Consider the following 24,411-nt stretch of genomic DNA (forward strand, 5'->3'; position numbering starts at 1 on the left):
TTAATGCCAAGCCAGCCGAAAAAAAGGAAAACGCGAAAAGGATATAAGATTAAGACGGCAAGGCAAAGTTGAGACATAAAAAAAAACAACGCCAAGCAAATTAGCAGCCCAGAAAGTGGGCGGAGTTGGGTGGCAAGGGGAGGATGTGGTTTATCACGCCCACAGCTCGTCGAACGGATTTCCGACGCATGGAAGACAAACAAAAAAGGCATTAAATCGCATTTAAGTCAAAGCGAGCGGCGACAAAGCCAAAAGCGAAACCCAACAGAGTCCTGAAACCCAGAATCTAGAATCCAGAAAGAAGCCAGAAACATCCACCACTTCGACTTGACTTGGCTGAGACTTCTACGGGATATCAAGGACAACTGGCGTTCGAGGCAAGGATGTGTTGTCTATTCTCTACAGCTTATCACTCGGTGTTTCTTGAAGAGGGTTTGCGATGCCCAAATTCGAGGGGGATATATATATATATTGAGCACGGAAAATTCTTAATGAAATACAAAATTCAATAATATTTATCAGAATGTATCAAGAACAATAATTTTATTGATATATTACATGGTATTCACCTATATATAGGATGTTTATCATTTTTGACCCGATAATCATGAACTAGTTGAACTGTTAACACATATACACAATCACTTGAAAATTTGTATACTGATAAACTTCGAAACCTCTTTCTGTTTTAATTATCGACTTTTCGGGATGGGTCCCCAAACTGCACGTTTAAAACGTTGGTTATAAGACCCCGTTTTAGAAGGGTGATACCTCTATGAGTTTGTGGTTAAATTCTCAAATACTCTGTATTAAAATTGTTTATTTAAAAGGGCGTCAAAATTTTAGCCCATTTTCATGTTTGATTTTTCCGTGATTCCAGAATGGGAACCAAAGCTGCTCTTCTAAAATCCATAACTTGGGTTATTGGACCCCGATATTGATGTATGATACCTGTATGAATTTGTGGTTGAATTCTCTAACATTCTGTGTTAAAATTGTTCTTTTAAGAGAGGGTCCAAATTTTAGCCCATTTTCATGTTTGATTTTTCCGTGTTTCCATTGGTTTTCAGAATAAGACCCAAAAATGCACTTCTAAAATCCATTACCTGGGTTATTGGACCCCGATTTTGAAGTGTGATACCTCTATGAGTTTGTGGTTCAATTCTCTAATATTCTGTACTAAAATTGTTCTTTTAAAAGAGGGTTAAAATTTTAGCCTATTTTCATGTCGGATTTTTTAAGTATTTCGAATGGTTTCCAAAATGGCACCCAAAACGGTACTTCTATAATCCATAACTTGGGTTATTGGACCCCGATTTTGATGTATGATACCTCTATGAGTTTGTGGATGAATTCTATAACATTCTGTGTTAAAATTGTTCTTTTAAGAGAGGGTCCAAATTTTAGCCCATTTTCATGTTTGATTTTTCGTGTTTCCAATGGTTTTCAGAATGGGACGCAAAACTGCACTTCTAAAATCCATTACTTGGGTTATTGGACCCCGATTTTAAAGTGTGATACCTCTATGAGTTTGTGGTTCAATTCTCTAATATTCTGTACTAAAATTGTTCTTTTAAGAGAGGGTTAAAATTTTAGCCTATTTTCATGTCGGATTTTTTAAGTAGTTCGAATGGTTTCCAAAATGGCACCCAAAACTGCACTTCTATAATCCATAACTTTGGTTATTGGACCCCGAAAATGTGATACCTCTTTGAGTTTGTAGCTGAATCCTGTGATATTCTGCATTCAAATGGTTCCTTTAAAAGAGGGGCAAAATTGTAGCCTGCTGGGCTACTTTTTATTTATAGATAAAACTTTCATGAAAAAGAGTTTATATTTCATAAATCATTATATCAAATGAACATTGTCTACATTTTGTTTCTGTATTTTAGGTTTATAATTCTTTAATTTAATAAATCATCTTAGTTAGTATTTACTGTAACCGAGCGCTGTTTTTTAAAAGGTGAACTGCGGACCGCGATAAGAAGCCAATAGGTAAACTGCTTGGTCATACTTTGATAGCCTACAAATCTTGCAATTGCCTCAGCGAAACGCTTGGAAACAGCAGATCTGGGTGTAATGGACGGATAATTGCAATTTCAAAATATGATGAATATGAACATCGAGGAAGGAATTTTACGTGTTGATCAAAAAAAGTATGCATTTCATTTTTTTTTAAGCGGAAATCGAGGTCATACTGTAAGTCCCCGGGCTTTCATAAGGTATTTTTTCTATGGATAAAAACGGGGAAGTCCAATGCACAATTGGCAACGGCATTACTATGAGCATAAAGCGCATTCCAGTCAATGTCCGAGGCCGGGAGCAATTAAACCGAGAGGCAGCAGTCGACTCCGCCGTAAATGCAGCAACTCACAATGCCGGAATGTTTTTTCAGGCCAGGGACAGTGGGTGCCAAAAGGACACCCCTGCGGCACAAAGGAGCAATTAATGCGAAATTGTAGCTGCATAATTGCTGAACATGCAGCAAGGGGCGAGCGGCATAAAGAAGCAATTAATCATCACAAATGCGCTTGGCATGCATAAAAATGTCAAATTGGAAAAAAAGCGCGTGTAAAGTGCAGCAGAGGCAAATCAAAGTCGCTTTTGCTGCCCATTTTCTGGCAGTAAAAGCTGAAAGCTAAAGCCTGAATTCCCCGAGCCGGAGCTGCCAAACAATTGCAATTACATTAGAAAAAGGCAGCAGGACAGCAGCAACAATGATTACATTCAGGCCAAGATAGTGATGGCCAAAATGCCCATATCTTATTATCGTATCTGCATTTAAGGTTAATGGTTAAGGTTAATTAATATGACAAGATTATATATTTTAATTGAAAACGTAAATTAAAAATATATGTTATTCAAACGTATTTATTATTCGAATTCAATATATTTTGTTGAGAAGTATACAATTTTATTGGCATGTTGCATTATGCCAAAATCGATCTGGGCCTTACGACACTTCCCTCAGTTTTGATAATCTTGGCATTCTAAGCGATGTTATACACAAATTCGTAAATTGCTCTTGGGCTCTTGACACCCTTTCCACTCTGTTGCCATGACTTTTAGAAAATAACCCAGTCACTAGGTCGATAATACTGCAAGTGTCATAAGACCTTTCCAAATTTTTGGAAAATTTTAAATATCTTAAAAACGCTAACGTTATTACCTCCTTACGACTACTATCGATGAATCAAGCCCTCACTTTCTTTGCGATATAGTACATCGCTAGGAAGATCTAAGCTATGGCCACCCACGTAGCGCTTTTCACTTCCGTTGCATGCCAGGCACGTTGCAAAATTGTCGCAGCGCAGACAACCGAAAAAAGGCAACAAAAATCGTTTGGCGAACACAAAAGCCACGGACAAACGAATTGCCAATTTAAATGTGAATAGAAAAATTGCATCGACTCGCCGCATTGCTCACCCACCCACAGCAATCCTTTATCCTTTCACAATCGCCAATCACTCACTCACACGAACAATGCCGCTGCCAAATGCTACGTGGCCTTCATTTTGGGGCTCACACTCTGCATTCGATTCCCCCATTGGTTGCACCCGATGTCTATTTACATAGGAATTTGAAGAATTTATTTTAGAATTTTTGGTTAGCATCTGGAAAGACCCGAAATCAAAATTGCATATCAAAATGGAAAAAGTTTTTATGTTCAAAAAGAGCTCACTAAATTTAAAAAACTTTTCTACAAATACAAAAAATAATTAAATTTTAAAAAAATGTTTTTTGATTCAAGTACATTTATTAAAACAAAGAAATATATTTTTTAATAAGTTCTTTAATTAAAATTTCTAAAATTCAGGAGGAATACTTTTCCTGTATAGAAACTTTTAACTCTCACCTTTTCAAAATGTCTAAATCAAATATCATTAAACACACAGTTAGCAAACCCATGGGGCAAACGAATTAGCTGCATGATTAGCAATATTAATATACTAATTAGTCAAACAGGTCACCAGTACTTTAAATATGCTTATTTTTTGTACATAAACAATTTCATAAAATAATTCTTATCAGCTGGGAGCAGAATTCTTCCATGCTCAAATATAGTCTTCCTTGTCCTTATCAGCAGTGGAATTTTTATGATGAAATCCATGCAATTTTTATAAACCAAAATTTAGTTTCTAATTTCGCTACCTATTGCAACTGCAGTTTACAGATTGTTTGTTCTAAAAATATGCCAATCAAAATTGCCAGCAAACAAGTACGGCAAACAAAAGTCAGAAGATCAGGTGGTGGCTTGCAGAATCGCAGATCAATGAACCAATTAAGATAGGTCGACTGACAAACAGAAACCAACCGGAGTTACGTGCCCGATTTAGTCCGATTCTCAAGGGGCCCCACCGATTTCGGGAACAATCTATGAGAATACATTCCTAGCTGCATAATGATCGAGCGCTTTTCAGCAGACTGATAAACATATTTTCGCCCTCTCTGAAAGGCATTCAACCCAATCGGGAGTCAAGCGATAGGCCTATACGATGCATCCTATAGGATGATAGGAACTTTTGGGGTATAAAAGCTGCAGAGAATTCACAGAAAAATGCAGTTGCCTGCTGGTCTGTGTTTTAGCAAGCTAAATCCTCCAGAGTTCTCCAGTCCTACAATCCTTCAAGTGATCAGTGATAAGTGATCAGCAAGATGAACAGAATCCTGTTGTTGATGGCCTTTTCGGCCGCTCTTGTGGCTGCTGGAAGGATAACCGTGAATCCCGATAGGGTTCAGGGTATTGGTAAAGTTTTTATATCAAAAAGTAAGGATTTATTTATGAGTTACTTACTCTCCCCAACAGATCGCCTGTCCTTGGAGGATCTGCAGCGCCAGAAGTTCATCCTGGACATCGTTCAGAACATCCAACAGCCTTTGCAGCAGAGTGATCTTATCCAACTGGACCAGGGTCTGATTGTGGACAGCCAGCGGTATCGCGGAGGCATCGATGTGGTGATGCAGCGCGTCATCGATCTGGATCGCCAGCGTCGCCTCCTGGACGAGCACCAGGTGTACTCGGTGGGTCGTCTGGAGGATGTGCAGCAGCTGCGTGGCATTTACCGCCTGCTGGTTCGCGCCCAGGACTTCGATACCCTGCGCCGGAATGTGGTCTACCTGCGCCGGAACATCAATCCCGTCCTGCTGGTCAACGCCTTGGCTCTGGCCATTCGCGATCGAGAGGACACTCGCAATCTGATTGTGCCCGCCGTCCAGGAACTGCTCCCCGAACTCTATCTGGATGAGGAGGTGATTGAGCAGGTTCGTGGAGTCCTTAAGGAGCAAACTCAGCGCCCCACGCTCATGGACATTGTGGGTCTGCGCCAGAATACCATGAATCCCATGATGAACATCCTCATGCCCTGGCGGCAGATTCACATGCAGATGGCTCTTCTGAGGCAGCAGCAGCAGAATCGCCTGAATGTGGTGGGCCAGAAGCGAGTGGTGATCCGTGCCGACAACCAGGAACAGATCGAAGGCACCTCTCTGCTAACCGACGACATTGAGTTGAGCAACCTGGTCCAAAATCTCATCCAGGAATTGGCCCTGCTGGAGGATGACACGCAGGAGGAGCAAAGCCAACGTATCAGCAATGTGCAAGGTCGTAACCAATTGATCAACAGCCAGCAAGATGATGAGGATCAATGGATTGGCCAATCGCAATGGAACACCAGGCAGGGGGAGCTGGGTCAGAATGTGAACACTGGACGTCTGCTCCATGTGAACCGTCGCCGCCTCCAGGAGCAGCAGAACCAGGAACAGGGTCAGAACATCTATGGCAGCCAGAGGCAGCGTTTCCAGCAGCTTCTCCGCCGGGATGAGGACAACGACAACGATGATGATGACGATGATGATATCCGCGTGGGTCGTGTCCAACTGCAGCGTGGCATCAGCCAAGGAGGTCTCGGCATTGGCGGTACCAATGACCTGCCCACCGTGAGTGTGAACAGTGACCGTCTGCTCCATGTGAGCCGCCGCCGTTTGAATGCCATCCAACAGGAGCAGCAGCAGGATCAGCAGCAGTATCAGCAGACGGGTCGCCAGCGATTCTTTGGTTTGGGAGGTCGCCTTAGTGAGGGTCGCCGAGTGGGTCAGCTGGATGAGGTGCGTCAAATGAACGACTGGCAGATCAAGCGTCAGCGCCAGATATTGGGACTCCAGGATGACCAGGAGCAGGACCAGGACCAGTACCAGATCCAGGCCCAGAAGCAAGGTCGTCGCTTGGGCGTCCAACAGCAGGGTCAAAGCTATGCCGATCAGTTGGAGAGCGTGGAGCGCGATGATGACCGCTTGGTGCACATCAACAGGCGTCGCCTCAACCAGGACATCCAGCAGCAGCAGCAGCAGCAGCAGAGGATTACCCCCCGCAGAATCGGCTCCATTGGCGAGGGTCGCCGTGTCATGGGCGATCGTCTCATCCAGGACGAGGACATTCTGAAGCTCATCCGTAGCGACAACCGCTTGACCCAGATGACCGACGAAGAGATCCTTGAGATGCTCAAGAGGAACCGTCTGCAGAAACAGCAAAACAACGATAGCGACAACAATGACGACGATGATGATGACAACGATGATGATGATGAGGTTGTGGAGCGCCGCCAGGGACTTCGAAGCCGCCGCAGCCTGACCAATCTCCGCCAGCAGAACAGCCGTCGTGGCGAGATCATCCTGCACAATCTCCGCCAGCTGGTGGCCCGCCTCAACCAGGAGAGCATCTCCCAGGGTGAGACGATCGACCAGACTCAGCAGCAGCAGCAGCAGTTGCTCAACAATCCCCGCCTGACGCAAACCGAGAGATACAACCTCCGCCTTAACAAAATCCGCATAGATTCCCAGCGCAACCGTGAGATCCTCGGACAGATTGGCCAGATTGAGCAGCAACTTCAGCAAGTTATTGCTCAGGTTGTGAACCAGGTTAATGTCAACTCGCTGCGTGGCCAAGTGGAAGATCAGCGCCAGGTGGAGTCCCTGATCGCCGACGTCCTGCTGGGTCGCCTTGGCCAGGTGGGCATCATCAACATCATTCGTGAGGTGGTCCAGGACAACAAGTACAGTGGCCAGCAGATCGATCGTACCGGCCTGGGCATCCGTCTCAGTGATCCCGTCGTGCAGCACACTCTCCGCCGGATTGTGAAGATTGTGGACCAGCAGCGGGAGCAGATCCTTGGAGCCTACCGCCAGGAGCAACTGCAGATGCGTGGTGTTTCCATCAACGATGTCCGCGTGGACAAGCTGCGCACTCGCATCGAGGAGCAGGATCTGGATCTTAGCAACTTGGTGGAGCAGCAGCAGCAGCAGATTCAGGGAGTCCAGCAAGGGATTTTGGGACGCCAGCAGGTTCAGGGAGTCCAGCAAGAGATTGTGGGACGCCAGCGACGCCTCAACAACAAGGACTTCACCATTGACCTGGAGATTACATCGGATGAGGATCGGGATGCCATAGTTCGCGTCTTCCTTGGACCCGGCGAAGATCAGCAGGGCAGGCAGGGTGTTTCTCTGGAGCAGCGCCGCCGTGACTTTGTCCTCCTGGATGCCATCAATGTGCAGCTGGAGAATGGACGCAATCGCGTCCAGCTGAGGTCCATCGATATCCCCTGGACCAAGAACGATGTGACGCCTGTGGGAGAGATCTACCGCCAGGTGATGACGCAGTTGAAGGGTCAACAGCAACAGCTGGTTATGGGCGGCAACCAAGAGTTGGTTGGCGAGAACGGACGCTTCCCCCAGCACTTGCTGCTGCCCCGTGGAAGGCCCCAGGGTCTGCCCATGCAACTCCTGGTGGTCGTCTCTCCTCTGGTGGAACAGGAGGTGCAGGAGATCGTTCCAGCCATCAGCATTGGCATTGGATCCGCCTCCCTGCAGGACATCCGCCCCTTGGGCTTCCCTCTTGACCGCCCCATCCGCAACGAGCAGGAGCTCCTGCAGCTGCCCAATGTCCTCCTACAGGATGTGACCATCGTCCAGGAGAACTAATTTCCCAACCAGGATTTTTCAAACCGAACGTCAGACCATATGCTTTGCCATGGACCCATCTGGAAAACCCTTAACGAACCCTAGTTTAAGTCTATCGAACGTAAAGCAATTTACAATAGCCAAATGTTAAATACTCTTTGTAATCCATTTATCTATATTTGTAATTAAAATCTTTGCAAGAAATGCAAACAAGCATTACATATCGATGATTTTATTGAATTTTAGAACCCCTGAGGTATTAGGATTCTCTTTTAAGAACTAGCATCCACATTCTGCAATCAATTAGTATTTGGGCTTTTCGGAAAAATTAAATCTTTATAATAATGTTCTATAAAAATGATATTATTTTATAAAACAAATGTAATAACAACATAGATAATTGTTACCTACTTAATAAAAAATTTGCATGATGTTATAATTGTTTTATTTTTTGGGACATTGATTAGTAATAAAAACATTTAAGAAGTAAGATAGGATTTTTCAAAATGTTCATGTATGGTTTGGAGCTATTTCTTGTGCAGGTTTTGTACCTTAAAAGACTCTCGTTTAAGGAATATTCTTAGGCATAAAGGAACTACCTATCATCAGGGCTATTAATAGCCCTCCCAAAATCTCCAATTTGGTCCTTATTGAAATTGTCACTTTTCTCGATTTTCCCCCACAAGATGGTTTTATCGTTTTATCACACCTCATCATGCCCACCCTCTCAATTTCACCTGACTGGCTTTTCTAATTTCGAAAAACAATTTCAATGCAAATTGCATGTCCATCGGGGAATGGCGGGGTATGGAAAAAAGGGGGGCCGGAGCTGGTAGGGATTAAAGATAGCTGCCACGCCCCCAAACAATGGCCGCCCACCGAACAAGGATGGCCAGACAATGCAGCGACCAAATAGCTGGCAGGCAACCCATCCTGGGACTATAATAGACTTTTCTTATTCTTGCCACACAACTCAATTTGCAACAACGCCGGGGATATATACACAGATCCCCAGATATATATCTGCCATGGCGCAGACGCCCAGCGAAGCGTCAATTGTCAAATTAATTGGCCGTAAAAAATTGAAAATGAAAATATAATCACACTTTCCGTTGTCGAGCTCACGTTGTCACTGGCTGGCTCGGGTCCAAAAGGATCTGGCTTTTAACCCTCTATATATGTGTTGGCTATAGAAGCTTTTTCTCATCAGAACGGGATATAGAGGAGGGTCCTGGGGAATGGAGAGCAGGTTGGAGGTCGACCAACCAAGGAACGGCAGACATTTCACCTCAGGCGGTTAAACGTTGCATTTTTCCAGGTTGCTTTCCTCTCACACCTGAGGTAATACCCTGTGGGATGTGTTTTATATAGGGGTAACATCAAAATATAAGCTTAGTATTCCGCAGTATAACAATATTTAAACAAAATTTTAAGATTATATTACATTTTTTTTTAAATTCGATTTTTAGTATTATATTTAGTATTCATATTATAAGGGTCCTAGAAAAAGACTTGTTTATGTGATATAATTTCTGTCATAAATGTAATAGAACTACGTATATTATGTAAAAGAAAAAACATAAATGCCATAAACAAACTATTGGATTTTAAAATTATAGATAAAGATATCCGAAAGATGTTCATTATTGTATGAATTAAAAAATCTAAAAATTTAAAACCAAAGAATAATAACTTTTTTTTTATTATGATCTACTACTTACTTTTTATAATAATCATCATAGTATTTTATTTTCGCAGTATTGCTTTTAAAACCTTCATCTAGTGAAGGCAATTTCTTAGTTCATCACATTTTTTGTTTACCAGGTCTACCTCCTCGAATGCCAAAGAATGTGGCACGTTGCATAATGGAAAAATGTTCGCACTCGACCTGATACTGTTTTCCCGACTTTTCCCGCCTCAATGCACTTTCATTATCTTCGAGTGGCTTTGCCGTACATTTCATTTCATTTTGCTGCCACCGTTGTTGCTGCGCCTTTTTTGTATTTTGTAATTTGAAATTTAAAATGTTGTTTTCTTTAGTTTGTTGTGTCTGATGAGCTGATTAGAGGTTTCTGGCAGTTGGGGAATTACACGAGCTATTAGGCAGCCGCTTAATGCGAAAGTAATTATGTCTTGTTAATCAGACTGAGGCTGTGTGGGGCCAAAGGGTATTTAACCCGTAAGTTTATCGGCCCCTCCCCCTTTTTGCCTTCATCTCCCGGGTCAGAACTGAAGGTGGCTTAAAACCGAAAACTTTTGTGATTAGCAGGAGCCCCTTGCTGTGGCGAAGATAGCGTCTTGAGAAAAGCCAGAATAGGACACTACAAAAATATATCTTATAGATTTAACCAAAGTGGTGTTATTATAGTATTTACATAATTTTTTAAGTGCTGAAATCTTGAAATATTGAGGCATTAGAAAACACAATAAAAATATAACCTTATATTGAAGTATCCAAATTTCAAAAATATAAGAGAGAACCTAACTAAAACCGGTTTTAGTTTTTGCTAAGTTTTATTGCAAAATATTTTATTATAAGGGATCTGAAATATTTTTGAAAATAATTTGTAAAGTGGTCTTTTATTTAAAAATATAAAAAAAACGAAATTGTCAGAATTTGAGAGTATAAGTTTAACACCTATTTCAAAGATTATTTCATATCTTGCTTATATTATTACCTAAATTTGGGTATTTTTTCTGAGTGCTCTTGATGCGGAAACGCTCATATAATTTATGTTCTGCCTTGGCGCTCTGGCAACGGAAATGCCGTCGCGTAGTTTTGCCGCGCCTACGAACTCCTCCTGATTTTGGCGAAATTTCATAGCATACTATTCAGCGGCAAAAGTTTTTGGCACGCAAATTAGCGGCCACGTTTGTTTCGCCAAGGGAAATGGCGGGAGGCATCTGGCGAAACTTTTTCAGTTATGAATATAAAGTTTATTTATTAAGCAAACAAGTTGGCGGTCTTATCTGTGCCGTGTCCTCTGATGGTCCTTTCTCCGTCAGTTCTTTTTGTGGTTGCCAAACAATTTCGCAGTTAGTTGAGCTTTCTAGTGGAGAAAGGCAACGGGGGCCTGGTACAATCTGCAAGAATTCGGTTGAGTGGTGAGGGGAATTAACTGAACGACTCTTTTTGGTAGTTTTGAAGAATGGAAAAGTGAAGGGTTTTCCGTCATTTACTGATAATTTCTTTTCAAGGGTTTTTACCTAGAAGTTACTTTCAAAGACATATTTATTCAACTTTTCTAGAAACAAAAACATTTGTACAAATAAAAAGGTTGAAAAAAGTAGACACATTAAATTTAGTTTAAGGTTAAAAGTAAATGGTAAAAGTAATGGATTTTGAATCATTTGCTGAAAATGTACTTTCAATGATTTTTTTTTGGCTGTAAAGTTAGAAAGGAAGGTTTACTTGTAGAAAATAAGACTAAGATTTCTTAATTTCATAACAATATTTAACAAAAATATCCTGCATATTCATTAGTGTAAGTTTAATCAATGGGAAATAAATCAAAGAATTCAAATTAAACAGACATCAATGCAGCAAGTGACCAGCCCAAACCTTTGTAGCTATACAAAATATTAAGAAAACTACCCGTCTAGATGTGGGCCAAATCAATTCGAGCCTTTTTGCTTTGGCCACCTTTCCTGGGTAGACGTGTGGAAAATATTGGACGGAAGGGTGGAGGCGTGAGCTGTTTCCAAATCAACTTGGGCCAAAACCCTTCCTTCCCACTCCAAAGCGTGGCATTCAAAAATATACAATAAACATTTTTACACGCTGCCTCTGGTTGGGAGGCTATCAAGTTGAGCAGAAAACTTTTCGCTATTCATGCAGATGTACACGACAAAAAATTGCTAACAAACGGAAATGTGATATACGCGCGACAACCTAAACACACACAAAGGCTAATGGAGCAGGGCGTGGAAGGGGGCGTGTTGGGATCAGTGGCGCCCAGGGGGTTCTATGGAGCTATATCCAACAATCATCAATTTTAAGTTTGTAGATATGATTTTTAAGAGTTAATTAGGCGAAAATAGTTTTTTAAGGCTTGCACTTAAATGAGTGCTAAAATCTTTTACCCCTATATCATGTTAAAATGGAAATCATTGTGCTTTTCTTATAAATATAACTGAGATATAAATATAAAATATCTTAAGACATCTTCTTTTGAAATAACCCTGCCTACGCCACTGATGGTCTATTGCCAATTGCTACTGAAAAATGTATTCTGAATATAAACGTCCATACTGTATAGGTGAGATCTATGGCTACGTGGCAATCGCCTCGTATTCTTCTCGCTCTCTCTAGTCTATTCAATTTGTTTGTGAATTAAAATGAAGGGAGAAAAAAAATCGAGGGACCGGCGTAAAGAAAATACATTCATGCGTTGCATTGTCAAAAGGATTTTTTCTCTTCTCTGGCTTTTGTGCGATTGAAAGACACCCACCTCAACGCTTCAAAGCCCCCCTAACCACCCACTATATTCCATCTTAACTGACACGCTTTGGCGCATCGCTTGATAAGCGCAGGAGGGAAAGGAGTTCTTACTGGAGGCTTTCCTTCGAGTGGGATTAAAAAAATGTTTACATTGAGACGAGCAGGACATTTTAAAACCCACAGGAATCTAGGGTACTATGGATGAGATAGTTCCATTAGCTCATGGAATTATAATCAGTAAATATTGTTTTTATAACATAAATTTTCCGACTATAAAGGTGATCCCGAACCATATATTAATATATTAAAATATATATAATATATTAAAATTGTTCTTAACTATTATTATTATATACAAAATATTATGTCAATCTTATATGCAATATTTAAGCATTTCAGATAAACATATATCCATTTCTTCAATATATATAACTTACTTAAGCTAGGTATTTAAAAGTCGTATCCCAGAAAAATGTACCATCTTAGCATAACAGGAAGATCCGGATCCTGTGAGATGATGAAGAGATTAAGAGAACCGGAAGGGATACGGACACAGGTGCGGATGATGATTTGGGGGAGAGCTCTACCCCCTTTGACTTGGCACATTCCAATGACAAACTAATAGTTAACAACAAATATTTTCAATTACTGTTGCTGTCACAGCAAAATCAATCAATTCGCAGCCACAGACACGAAAGCCATTTAATTTATATTGCCGCACTTTTCCATTTTCCTTATCGGGTTGGATGTATTTTAAACGCAAATTGATTTTGTGGCCACAGATTGCAGCGGTAAATGCATTTTACCCAGAATTTCTATTTAATGTTTATTTTTTACAATTTACATGAACCTTTACCACCAGCCATCCTGTGATTTTGCCAACTAATGAGGTGTGAAAATGTGGAAATACAATTTTTGCTGCGTTGGCTATGTGGGCTGCAATTAGAATGAATTTATGGGTTGGGGGGATTTTGGATCTCTGTGTGGTTGGCGTTAAGGGTAAAGAGATGAGGTAAAGTATGCTATAAAAATGGGATTTGCTGGAATTGGTTGTGGCTTATTTGCTATTCACACCACAACAATGTAAACAATGCCAGGCCCGAGGACTTCCCACCCCAGCCAATCCGCTCGGCTTTATCCCCTATATCTCACCACCCTCGATCTACGGAGAACCCAGAGGCGACAGTGAAAAGCAATAAAACGCTCTGCCCAGAGACAGAGAAAAACTCACAATGCCAAAGCAAATTTGTTGCAAATCAAAACAAATTCCAAGCCCTCGACACGCACACAAAAAATCGACTAACTGTTTTTTTAACTTACCACGAAGACTCTGTACTCTTTTACTTATTTTCCAGAAATGTGGATTATTAAAATTATTTGTAATTTTATTAAGAATCTGTCCTTGAAACAATCAATAAATGTTAAAGACTAGTAAAATGCTATTTTTTGTAATGGGACATCAAAAACCATTTCTTAAAAATTTTAAGATTATCTAAGAAAATATTAACTAACTTATAAAGGCAGCGATCTATGGTTTTGGTCTAAATGCTTATAAAAAATTAAATACAAATCATTTTCTTGATTTAAAAACATGACTAATAGTCATTGACCATATTGTGGTATTCAAATTTGCAATGTTGTTAGCACATTTAAAAAAAAATGTTTTTGGATCAAGACACACACTTTTTGATATATTTAAAAATGAATTGATATATACAAATCAAAGTTAAATAACATTTAATTAAACTATATTAAATTAAAAATAAATATTAAAACAATCATATCTTGTTTTTTTTTTCGTTTAAAAGCAACGAAAGGACTGATGTAATACACTTTTTATACCAAGAAGTCCAGTTCCCACAGAAAACAAAAGTCACACAGTCTAACCGCATTGCCGTCCGCCCACTCACCCTTTATAAAAAGACTTGGTCCATCAACTTGATGAAATTCCACAACAATTTATGCAATCAGTTGGACACAACACAACAACAAAAAGGAAAAAAGGAATAATACAAATATGATGGGTCCACCAAGGAAAAAGCGCTTCATGCTGCATTTCAGGACCAGGAAATCCCTCCACCAGAATACCAACACCCCAGGACAATCCCTCTTAAGCCTTTTTGAATATTTTTGACACGTGCGCTGCAATTATTTTATTACCCAAACCGCCCTTCACCGCCCACCGCCCAACCGCCCACTCTATTGGGTCGTGTGTGCAGTGTGCCACGCCCACTCGATTGCAAACAGAGGGCGGTGGGAGGATATACAAAAAAAATAATCGTATTGAGGGACCGCCAACAATGGACCGGCAATTGATGCAATTCATTGAAAATTTTGATGGCAACTGTTTAGACTAAAATTGCATTAAGTCACCAAAGGCTTTTGTTGCCCAAAAAGTGGAACTGAATGGTAACCCAAACAATTGCCAATCATTTTCGCTTTCGCGCAATTGCATTCACAAATTCAAAACGTGCCTACCTAAATATGAAAAAGAAAAATCGACCAAAATGTTGTTTTAAATACGCGTCTATACTTCGCGCTTAAATAATCTATGGAAATTATGGTCGGTGTACGCACACACACATTTATACATATTTTAATAATGATGCCATTTGTTTGGCCATAGAATTTTTGTTGTGGCCGCTTGTGTTGGCAATAAAATTTGGCTTTGCCACATAATTCAAATTGTTAATCGCGTTTAATGGCGGGCATTTATCAATATTTTCTTCATGTTGCTGAATGCAAATTTTCTGGCTGAAGAGTGGGACGGCAAGTCAGGGGGAAAGAGAAAGGGAAAGAGCTCTAGGCCTCCTAAAGCCACCCCAAAATGGGGACTATCAGTACAATTCAAATGGCTCCTTCATTTGGGGTTTCAATGCTGTGTTGACAAAGCCAAAACAAGAATGGCGGCTAATATGGCTACACAAAAATGTTTGAAGGAAGGTGGGGGTAAGATGAGAATTTTACTGGAACAAGTAATCCTATAGAGAACTTATTTATATTTTCTTAAGATGACCAATCTGCTGGATGAATATTTATATATTTAATTTTATGTTGCTTGGTAGTTATACATAATAAGAATGATAGTACCATCATCAGACTTCATAAGTAATCGAAACACATCTTAGAATTCTAGATAAGTAGCTTTGCGATTCGGTATTCGGGATTCAAAACTCAGACGATCTAAAATTGAAGGAATATGCATTTTTTATAATATACCATTGATACTTTTATTCTTTACAACCTACTAATATTACTAAAATTTCCCAAAAATATTGAGTTAAATATTTTTAAACCTTATCAAAGTGAATTTTTAAGCAAGTATTTATGGCCAAGCTGCAGTTCCTTGAACATCAATACATCATATCGCCATATTCTTGGTCAAGTACATCCCCACTTAGAATGGGGCGGAAATAAAAGCGCAGCGGTCATAGCTGCATCTGATTTTGGGGGTTGCCCCCAGCTCCCTTCGACATAAACAGCCCTTAGTTGTGAAGTTCGTCCTGCCCCAAAACCCCCTCCCCCAACGTGCTTTTAATGCGCACCATTGTGTCAAGATAAAGAAACGGAAATTAGCACGATAGCAGGAAGTTGCCATCGTCGTCGACGTTGTTCTTGTGCTCCTCCTCGTCCGTCCCACAAAAAGCCAAGTAAAGAAGGCCAAGACTGGAGCGATAATAAAAAAAAGGGGCAGCGGAGACAACAACAACAGAATGGGGGCGTGAACAGCCACTGGGAATCGGAATTGGAGTCAAAGTCGGACGGCCACAAATAATAATGAAAACGGAAATGAAATACAATACCCGAGGAATGCCACAAGAATGGAAATGGCCTTTAAGCTTGACTTTCACTTATCACAACCGAGATTTTACGGCAGAGAAAGCGGAAAAAATACCAGAGGAAAAACTAAATCAAAAACAGGCAAGAAAAAAATAAAATGTACAATTTCTTTACCTATGTATATTTAAACTATTAAAGAAAACCTTTTCAATAATACAATTTAGCAAAATGATTAACAGAAACTATTCAGTTTTTATGCCATTTCTTTTATACACAGCTAATTTTTAAAATTGCCAATACAAGACCTTAAAAGTTTTAATGCTTTAAAATTAATAACACTTCAAAAAACGTGAAATAGATTAGGGGAATTAAAAGATATTCATGGATTTTTTTATCTTAAATACATTTTTATGGCCTCACTCTGTTGGGTCAGCGGAATTCCAAAAGCATTCCAGCTAAGCCTCATCCCGAAATCCCAAACTCAATTTGGTCCTAACAATTGCAAAATTAATAAGCCCTAAAGTGTGAAACAACTTTTCGTTTTTCTTTTTTAATTGTGGGGATTTTGGGGGAGAAAGAGGCTTTCAGTTTCTTTTTTCTTCTGATAGACCACACGCAAATTAGGCTCAAACAAAATGAAAAGAAAAGCCAAGAAAAGCGAATGCTGATTGTCGTCTATTCAGTTTATTTTTTATCGTTTATTATATTTTTTGGGGCTGTGGATAAAAACGAAGTCTAGCACTCACGCACAAAGTCAATTAGGCAAAGCTTCGCTGGCAACAAAGTGAAAACAATTCGCATTTAAATTTGCTCATTCTTAGAAAATTTTGCCGCGGAATGGGCGTACAGATGGGTGGTGTGATTTGGTGGGCGGGGCTGTGTGTAAGTTGCCGTAAAATACGTGCATATTATGGCGCTTATCTAGGAACAAACACGCCCAGGACTCCATTTCCCGGCCTGGACCCACGGATGAGGACTGCTCCTTGATGACGATTCCTGTCTCGCTTTTCTCTGCTTTTTGTTAGGGGAATTGAATGGGATTGTTGGTGGTCGTATTGTGTGCATTTGTTTTTATGCGAATGTGCCAGTGACAAACCAGCCACATCCACATCCCCATCCACATCCACATCCTCCACCACTTCAAACACTTCGCACCCGCCTAAGCAAGACATCCTTCCTTAAACGTTTCTTGCCTGCCAAATGTTGCCATCGCATGCACGCAAAAAAATAACTATAGATTTTACTTATTTATTTATTAAATAAAAAAAAAGGTATTACAAAAATGTATTCGACTTAAGCGCTTTGTTTTAAAAATGTAACACTGTTTTTTACCATCTAATATGTAAGGTTTTTATTTTTAATGTTTAAAACCAGGTTGAAAAGGTTTTTTTCTGCTAGGCAAAATTTTTTATTGCAGTTTCTAGATATTTTTCACAGTGTATTTATGATTCTATGGGACTTGGTTGTGCTGGGTTTGAGTGTGGTTTTATGTGTGCATTGTATTGGCCTGGCATAATAGACACATTTAATTTTACTATTATGCCTTTTTGTTGTCATCGCATTCGTATAATAAACCGTTTTCCTTCGTTTTCAAGTTTCTGTTTTGGGGGCAGTGAAATCCCCATTCTATTTGGTATATCATTTTGTCAGTCATTTATTTGATTTTCAACAAATAAGACTACTAAAATTCTTGTGTGTTTGTGTATGACATAATTAGAAATGATCAAGTAGGAATGTTAAATAGATATGTCTTATTTAACTTAAATCAATTTTAAATGTATTATTTGGAACTTATGGTAATTACTTTACTTACAACTTATGTTTTGGTGTTTAATAAATCTATTTTTTAACAAGCCTTTAGATGTATAAATATATAATATTTTCTGAAGAAGAAACACAAATTACTAAATATAAAACCCAATATTTATTAATATAGAATATATTTTTATAAAATTTGAAGGAATATTTGTGTATTAATATATATGTGCTTTTCTACGCTTAGTTATCATTTTATTCGTATTACCATATATAATCAGGAATTCGTGCGTGCTTGGAAAACTATATTGATATGAAACCCTCTCCTTCATAATCGTGCGTTCCTATGAGCAATTAAGAAGTTTAGGCACTTAGCATATATAATCGCATAATAGTTTCAGGCCTGGTGATGAAAGATTATCACATCCTTCAGAGTTTCGGCCAGGACAGGGACAGACACCCCATCAAACTCCAGCTCCGATCCAGTCCAAGCAGTGAGTTCCACAAGTAATTGAAGTTTGAGGCCATCTCTGGTCCCCCTTGGCAATAAAAGATGTGGGGGAAACCGGTTGGAACTTGTTACATCTGCTAATGGGAAATCGGCTTCATAGAGTTCGCTTAGAGTGGGTCCAGTATTGGCTGATGGAAAGAGGCGTTCTATTTGATTTTTACCCTTTTTTAGAGAACATTTAAAGCTGTCCAGGTGTAAACGCGTTCCCAATTGATTTGGTAGAGTAAAATACATCCTTGTTTGAAAAGTCATATCAACTGGAGCCATTATATCCAGACTAATACTAAATGGATCATGATTAAGACGACGTTGTCTGGCCACCAAATGACGACGCAGAAATTGTAAATTATTTCGATGCGACTGCAGCAGTTGCTGGTCAATTAAATTTATGAGATCTATGTCAACTTTCTCCTCATAAGTCACAAGGCGACTCACATTAGTATTAAGAATTTTTGGGGACACCATTCCCTCTTCAACTTTAGATAAATCCTGATGTTCATAACTCTTTAACATTTCATTTAAGCGAAATAGCAGCGATCGATAGATGGGATCTCTAAGGTTAGCCGTCGCTAAGCCCAACATGTTGGGTTGATTTAAGCCTTGTCCATTCACAGCCAGGCTTAATTGGCGACAAATATGAAGGTAGTTAGTAGCTACCATTTGACCCGCTATAGATAAATTATCCGAAGTATGGTTATTATGTTTCACTGCCAGGTCAATTTCGTTTCTTAGGTCTTCCAATGTCAAGTCTAAGATGCGTTTAACAGCTTTGGCATTTAGGGAGGTACCTTTATATGGAACCCCACCAGTTGTCATCAGGGGCGGATCTATCAGATCCATGGATTTCTCTCCTGTTGCCAAATCTTCCATAGTCAAGGCACCCACAAATTGTTGAAGGTTGTGTAGATAATATTGCGAGTCATATGGTCTCATTGCCACATTATTTATATAGTTGTCTTCGTCGAAGGATCCTCGAAAAGCCACCAAGCGATCGCCATCTATGATAATGGGTTCGTTTATCCGCTCCTTTCCTTCTTCTATTGCTATAACCAGGCGATTTATCAGATTGCTCCAGTGTAAGTTAAGTTCCAAGTCCAGACTTAGGTGTGCCAACTGTCTTTCGTTATCAATGATCAGGGGTTCCGTAGGCAAGGGTTCCTCTGGGGTCCAAGGTTGACTGGGATTGAAATGTCCCAAAAGGATATCCTTCCATCTTCGTTTCGGCGTGACTATCCTGATGGGAGTCAATTGATGCCAGGCAATTTCCTGGGCCGCCAGGATCACCTCCTTCTCGAAATAGAGCTGTGGTAGGACCTCATACATGGCTGGCACTCGCAAATCTTTGGTGTCCTCTCTGTCACCCACTGCCATCTGCAGGGCGTTTACAAAGAGCAGGGGATGAAAGTGCATCCTGGCATAGCAGGCGTTTCGCTGGAAGGAATACCAATCCTTGGCCATGGTCAAAAAACGATAGATCCCCAACAGGTTCTGTGGCATTTCATCATCCAGCTGATTTAGTATGACAAAAGGGCGTGGCACTTGATTTTGTTGAATACGCTGATGAAAGTCCTTCATATATCTCCAGGTGCCCTGTAAGAAAGCTTATCATTTAATATAATGTTACTTCTTCTCTGCACTCTTACTTCTTTATAATCTTTTGGATCCTCGTTGAGTTCATTTCCCATTGCAATGAGTTCCTCATGAAGCAAAGGTTTGTGTACTTGTAGCAGTAAGTCCAGGAGAAAACGCTGACGACCTTCCCTCTGATTGTATTCCTTTTTTGTTAATCTTAAGTTTTGTCTAAAAGTGGGCAGCATCCAAGGACTGCCGAAACTTTCTATTCCATCACTCAGAGCGAGTAAACAAAGGCAGACATACGTTAATCTGAACATTTTGTCTCGGAATGGTCAGTGACTTGAGGTGGCTTCTGTATATATAGACGTAAATACTTATATTATGTTCTGAGTTAAAGGTTGTCGTATTGTTGCAGATAACAAACCATGCACTGAGTTATCTCTGCTATTGCTACTTTTTTGGGCATTCACATTGATGAATGAAAGAATTGGGATAAGTTTACGATTTGATTCAATAATGGTATTTAATTTCTTTTTTAAAATATTAATTTTAATATTATATACTAGCTTTAATTTGTTAAAATAAAATAAATAAATAAATTTCTTAGTCACCTAAAACTCATAAATATGTATACTGCTCTAAGACGTTGTCCTCATCGTCATCCGTCGTGAAAAGCCTTGAGAGATGCAGATTGCTGCTCGTCGTCTCCAAGATATCATCGAAACTTCTCACCAGCTCCGAGAAAGTGGGCCGCGCACTAGAGTCCATTAGCCAGCACTGTAGCATTATCACGTAGATGTTCAGTGAGCACTTTTCCGGCTTCACCATGCGCTGACCCGTTATCAGGAAGCTATAGAGATCCTCGGCGGTTAGGATGTTATGGTACGGCTGATCCCCATAGGTCATCATCTCCCACAGCAACACTCCGAAGCTCCACACGTCGCTACGAGAGTCGTACTTCTGCTCTTTCAGCGACTCGGGTGCCATCCACTTGATGGGAAGCAGTCCGATGGCGCACTTCCGGTAGTAGTCCGCATCTTGAATATCCCTCGCCAGCCCAAAGTCGGCGATCTTCATCACATAGCCATCGCTGACGAGGACATTTCGGGCCGCCAAATCGCGATGGATGCACTAAAATTAACATTGAATTAAAACAATTAATTAAGATGGTTATTCAATTGTATAAAATTATATATCAACCTTCGGCTGTACCTTTTACCCTTTATTTACCTTTCGTGAGGCGAGGTACTCCATCCCTCGGGCAATTTGAAAAGCAAACTGCGTGAGCTCCTTCTCGCCCAGCTGCTTTGTCGGCATCAGAGGCCTGTCATCCACATATCCATCGGAACGGGTCCGCATCTCTCTAACGCCCAAGCGACTCTTCTTGAGGAAATTCTTGAGGTTTCCATGTGGAGCATACTCCACTATCACCCACAACGGTCCACCCTGACTGCAGCAGCCCAGCAGGTTGATGATGTTGATGTGCTTGCCGATCATCTTCATTATCTCCATCTCACGCACCAAGCTGGCCATGTCCGTATCCGTGTGCTCCTCCTTGACCATCTTGACGGCCACAATGGTCTCTGCCAGTTGTGGACTCCTGGGCAGCCCGTCCGCCTCCGCCATAACCACGCGTCCAAAGGCACCCTCGCCCAGGATGGAACCCAAGTTGAGTTGCTGCCTGGGAATCTCCCAGTTGGAATCCAGCGGGAATTCGTACTCATTAAAGCCCTGGGCGGGATCAGCTCCTCCCGTTCCTGTTGTGGAAACGGTGGTTCTCTGCTTTTCTATCCTGATCACGGGCATCTGTAGATCGCCGGAGCTGCACCCACTTCCTTCGTCTCCACCTGGCCGGTAAATGATTACCTTTTTGGTCCACTGATGAACTGTTTCGATGCGGAGCTTCAACAGCTTCTCCCTCCTCAGTCGGCGCAGCATGAACGTTGTGAAAGCACTGCCCAAAAGGAATAAGACCACGACAGAAATAGAAGCTAGTGTAAACCCAACCGGATGGGCGTGGACCAGGGCGTATATCTCCAAGGGCGGCAGAGGACTCACTACTCTCAGGTAGACACTAGAGTTGCTACTTCCCAGGCCACTAGAAGCCAAACAGGTGTACCAGCCCTCCTGGCTGTAGGTCACATTGTGCAGCTCCAAGACAACGGAGTCGTTCGTCACGGTGAAGTTGAGATTTTGGATCTCCACAGACTGAATACCGTCCAGCGAGGCGTTCTTAAGGACAACCCTTTTCCAGCTAACGGTGGGATGAAGATCGGAGTAGACTGTGCACTTCATCACCAAGCTGCCATATAGCATTACCGTCTGATTTTTAGGCACTACGATTATTGGTTTGGATCTGATGCGATGGCTTATCAGAACGCTGAAGTCAAACTGGATGCAGCCCCAAGCGTTGCACACCTTACAATTGTATATTCCCGAGTCCTCGCTGGTGGCCTCCACGAATCGCAGTGTCCAGTTCTTCTGGACATATACGCCAAGCTTGCGGTCCAGAGGTTTTTTGTCCTTTGTCCAAGTGATGTTTGCCTTGCCAGCCACTGGACAGGCCAAAGTCACAGTACTTCCAGCCAAAGTGTGCATCAGTGGTTCCAATTTTTTCCTGAATACAGGCGGACCATTTTCGACGTATGCACTCGCATCGTTGTCCTTTCCTTTGGATGGTGGTACTGAAATGGTAGGTAAGATGCTAATGGTTCCTCGATCCGTGGTGGTGTCCAAATCCAAGTAGGCGGCCGCCACAGTGCGTCCAACCTGGTTCTCGGCTATGCAGATGTACCAGCCTCCATCCTCCATAAGGACATTTCCCAGCCGAAGAACCTGTGGTTCGTTCATTCGGGTAATCAAGCGGGTAACGCCCACCGGTATCTGCGACTGTTCTCTCAGCCGCAGCAGGACAAAGTCAATGTTGTCCACTCCCTCCTTATGCAGCCAGGTGATCTTCGGCTCCAAGGCAGAGTCCTCCAGGAGACACTCTATGCTTACATTGTCCTCAAGGGGGACACTGGCATTGCGGGGATATCCCGGTTTCAGCACGGGCACCGTGTGACTCCTGCTTACCACCTCCAACTGGGTGGGATTGCTCTTGTGGCAGTCCTGCTCCACACACAGCTCACAGTAATAGCTTCCGGCATCCTCCAGCTGCAGTTGCCCCACAGTCAGTGACCACCTCTTGAGCTTTATCCTTCCACGGCCGCCCAGGATTTGCGTGTCATTGTGCAGCCAGGATATATTCACACCCGTCGCCTCCGGATCTGTGGGGCTGCAGCTCAGCTGGAAGAGACCCCCCGCCGTTCGTTGGACGGTTTCGGGGAGAGGCTGCATCAACTTTAGGGATCGGCTTTCATTCAGGGGCTGAAAGAAGAGATCCGTCTCCGGAATTGGTCGTGCAGCATCCACCTTAGCAAAGCTGGCAATATCATTGTCGACTGGATCTTTATGACCAACGAGCAGGGAGATATTATACCATCTCTGGCCATCCAGGCAGCCGTAGTTCCCGGAATTCTCAGACTGGGCTCTATCAAGTCGATAAACCGCCGCCTTAAGTTTAAACTTATCCTGATAGAACCACTTGGCCGTGGGACGCAGGCATTCCAACGTGATGTCCATGTCGGGGAGGAGGCGCTGCTGGCGGGGACTGTTTTCCGCAGTGACATCGATGGTGCAGCGGTGATGGCCAAAGTCGCATCCCAGGTCCGGAGATGCAGAGACGAGCGCAATGATCATCAGAGTAATCGACACTTTTGACATGGCTCTCGAAATGAAGTCGAGCGTCCTCCAGGTTTATGAAGAAGAATTAAAATAAGATATTATAAATTGTTATAACATATGAGGTTCAAAATCCAAATAAAAATTTAAATTATTTGTATTGCCTAAACTTACTTATTAATATTAGTTCTGTATTTTTTGTATACCTTTGTGCCTTTTAATTTTAGTCAGAAGCTTGCATCGCAGAGAAGGAGACATTTCCGACCCTTAAAAGCATCATCAGTTGAGTGGATCTAGCCATGTCCGACTATTCGTCCGTTTCTACGCAAGCTAGTCTGTCAGTTTTTAAAAAAATCAGCATAAAATTATCCCAACAATCGAAGAATTTTTTCTTAAAAGCGCTGATTTTTGATCAATTATTGTATAGAAATTTCCGGATGACTCTTCGCTTTCTCAGAATGGGTTTTTCAATTGCTTCTTTATGTCATATTAATTCTTTATTATTATTATTATCGTTCAATATAGATTTTATTGTCAACGCGGCGCACAGTCGAATCTTTCCGCACCAATATGCAAAATTCCCAAGAAGCTGCATAAAAAAAGATGACTGTGTTCCTTGGCTTCGTAATGAGCTCAAAGATGTGGATAAACCGAGAATGGGGGTCTACTTCCG

The 24,411-nt window shown here is 41.5% G+C and overlaps 3 protein-coding genes across 4 annotated transcripts; 1 reads left to right on the plus strand and 2 right to left on the minus strand.

Annotated features, from left to right (window-relative positions):
* The first annotated feature begins 4,593 nt into the window (after positions 1-4,593).
* On the plus strand, positions 4,594-8,174 carry LOC119553442 (fat-body protein 1). The gene is made up of 2 exons (XM_037863832.1): positions 4,594-4,747; positions 4,808-8,174. Exons 1-2 carry the CDS (start codon positions 4,657-4,659, stop codon positions 7,972-7,974), a joined length of 3,258 nt encoding a protein of 1,085 aa, XP_037719760.1. The 5' UTR covers positions 4,594-4,656; the 3' UTR covers positions 7,975-8,174.
* Positions 8,175-18,099: 9,925 nt separating this feature from the next.
* LOC119553443 (fat-body protein 1) lies at positions 18,100-20,332 on the minus strand. Of its 2 annotated transcripts, none has more exons than XM_037863833.1 (2): positions 20,084-20,332; positions 18,100-20,030 (listed from the first exon to the last, which is right to left on the minus strand). In XM_037863833.1, the coding sequence occupies exons 1-2, from the start codon at positions 20,330-20,332 to the stop codon at positions 18,327-18,329; spliced, it is 1,953 nt and encodes a 650-aa protein (XP_037719761.1). In that variant the 3' UTR covers positions 18,100-18,326. The 2 variants fall into 2 exon arrangements, with proteins under 2 accessions (XP_037719761.1, XP_037719762.1); XM_037863834.1 differs by having other exon boundaries at positions 18,100-20,041; positions 20,084-20,162.
* A 301-nt stretch (positions 20,333-20,633) lies between these two features.
* Positions 20,634-23,780, minus strand: LOC119552526 (fibroblast growth factor receptor homolog 2-like). Its single transcript, XM_037862145.1, has 2 exons — positions 21,246-23,780; positions 20,634-21,146 (listed from the first exon to the last, which is right to left on the minus strand). Exons 1-2 carry the CDS (start codon positions 23,778-23,780, stop codon positions 20,634-20,636), a joined length of 3,048 nt encoding a protein of 1,015 aa, XP_037718073.1.
* Between the last annotated feature and the right edge of the window lie 631 nt (positions 23,781-24,411).

This window comes from Drosophila subpulchrella, chromosome 3L (genome assembly GCF_014743375.2).
Source record: "Drosophila subpulchrella strain 33 F10 #4 breed RU33 chromosome 3L, RU_Dsub_v1.1 Primary Assembly, whole genome shotgun sequence".
In the NCBI taxonomy this organism is placed as follows: domain Eukaryota; kingdom Metazoa; phylum Arthropoda; class Insecta; order Diptera; family Drosophilidae; genus Drosophila; species Drosophila subpulchrella.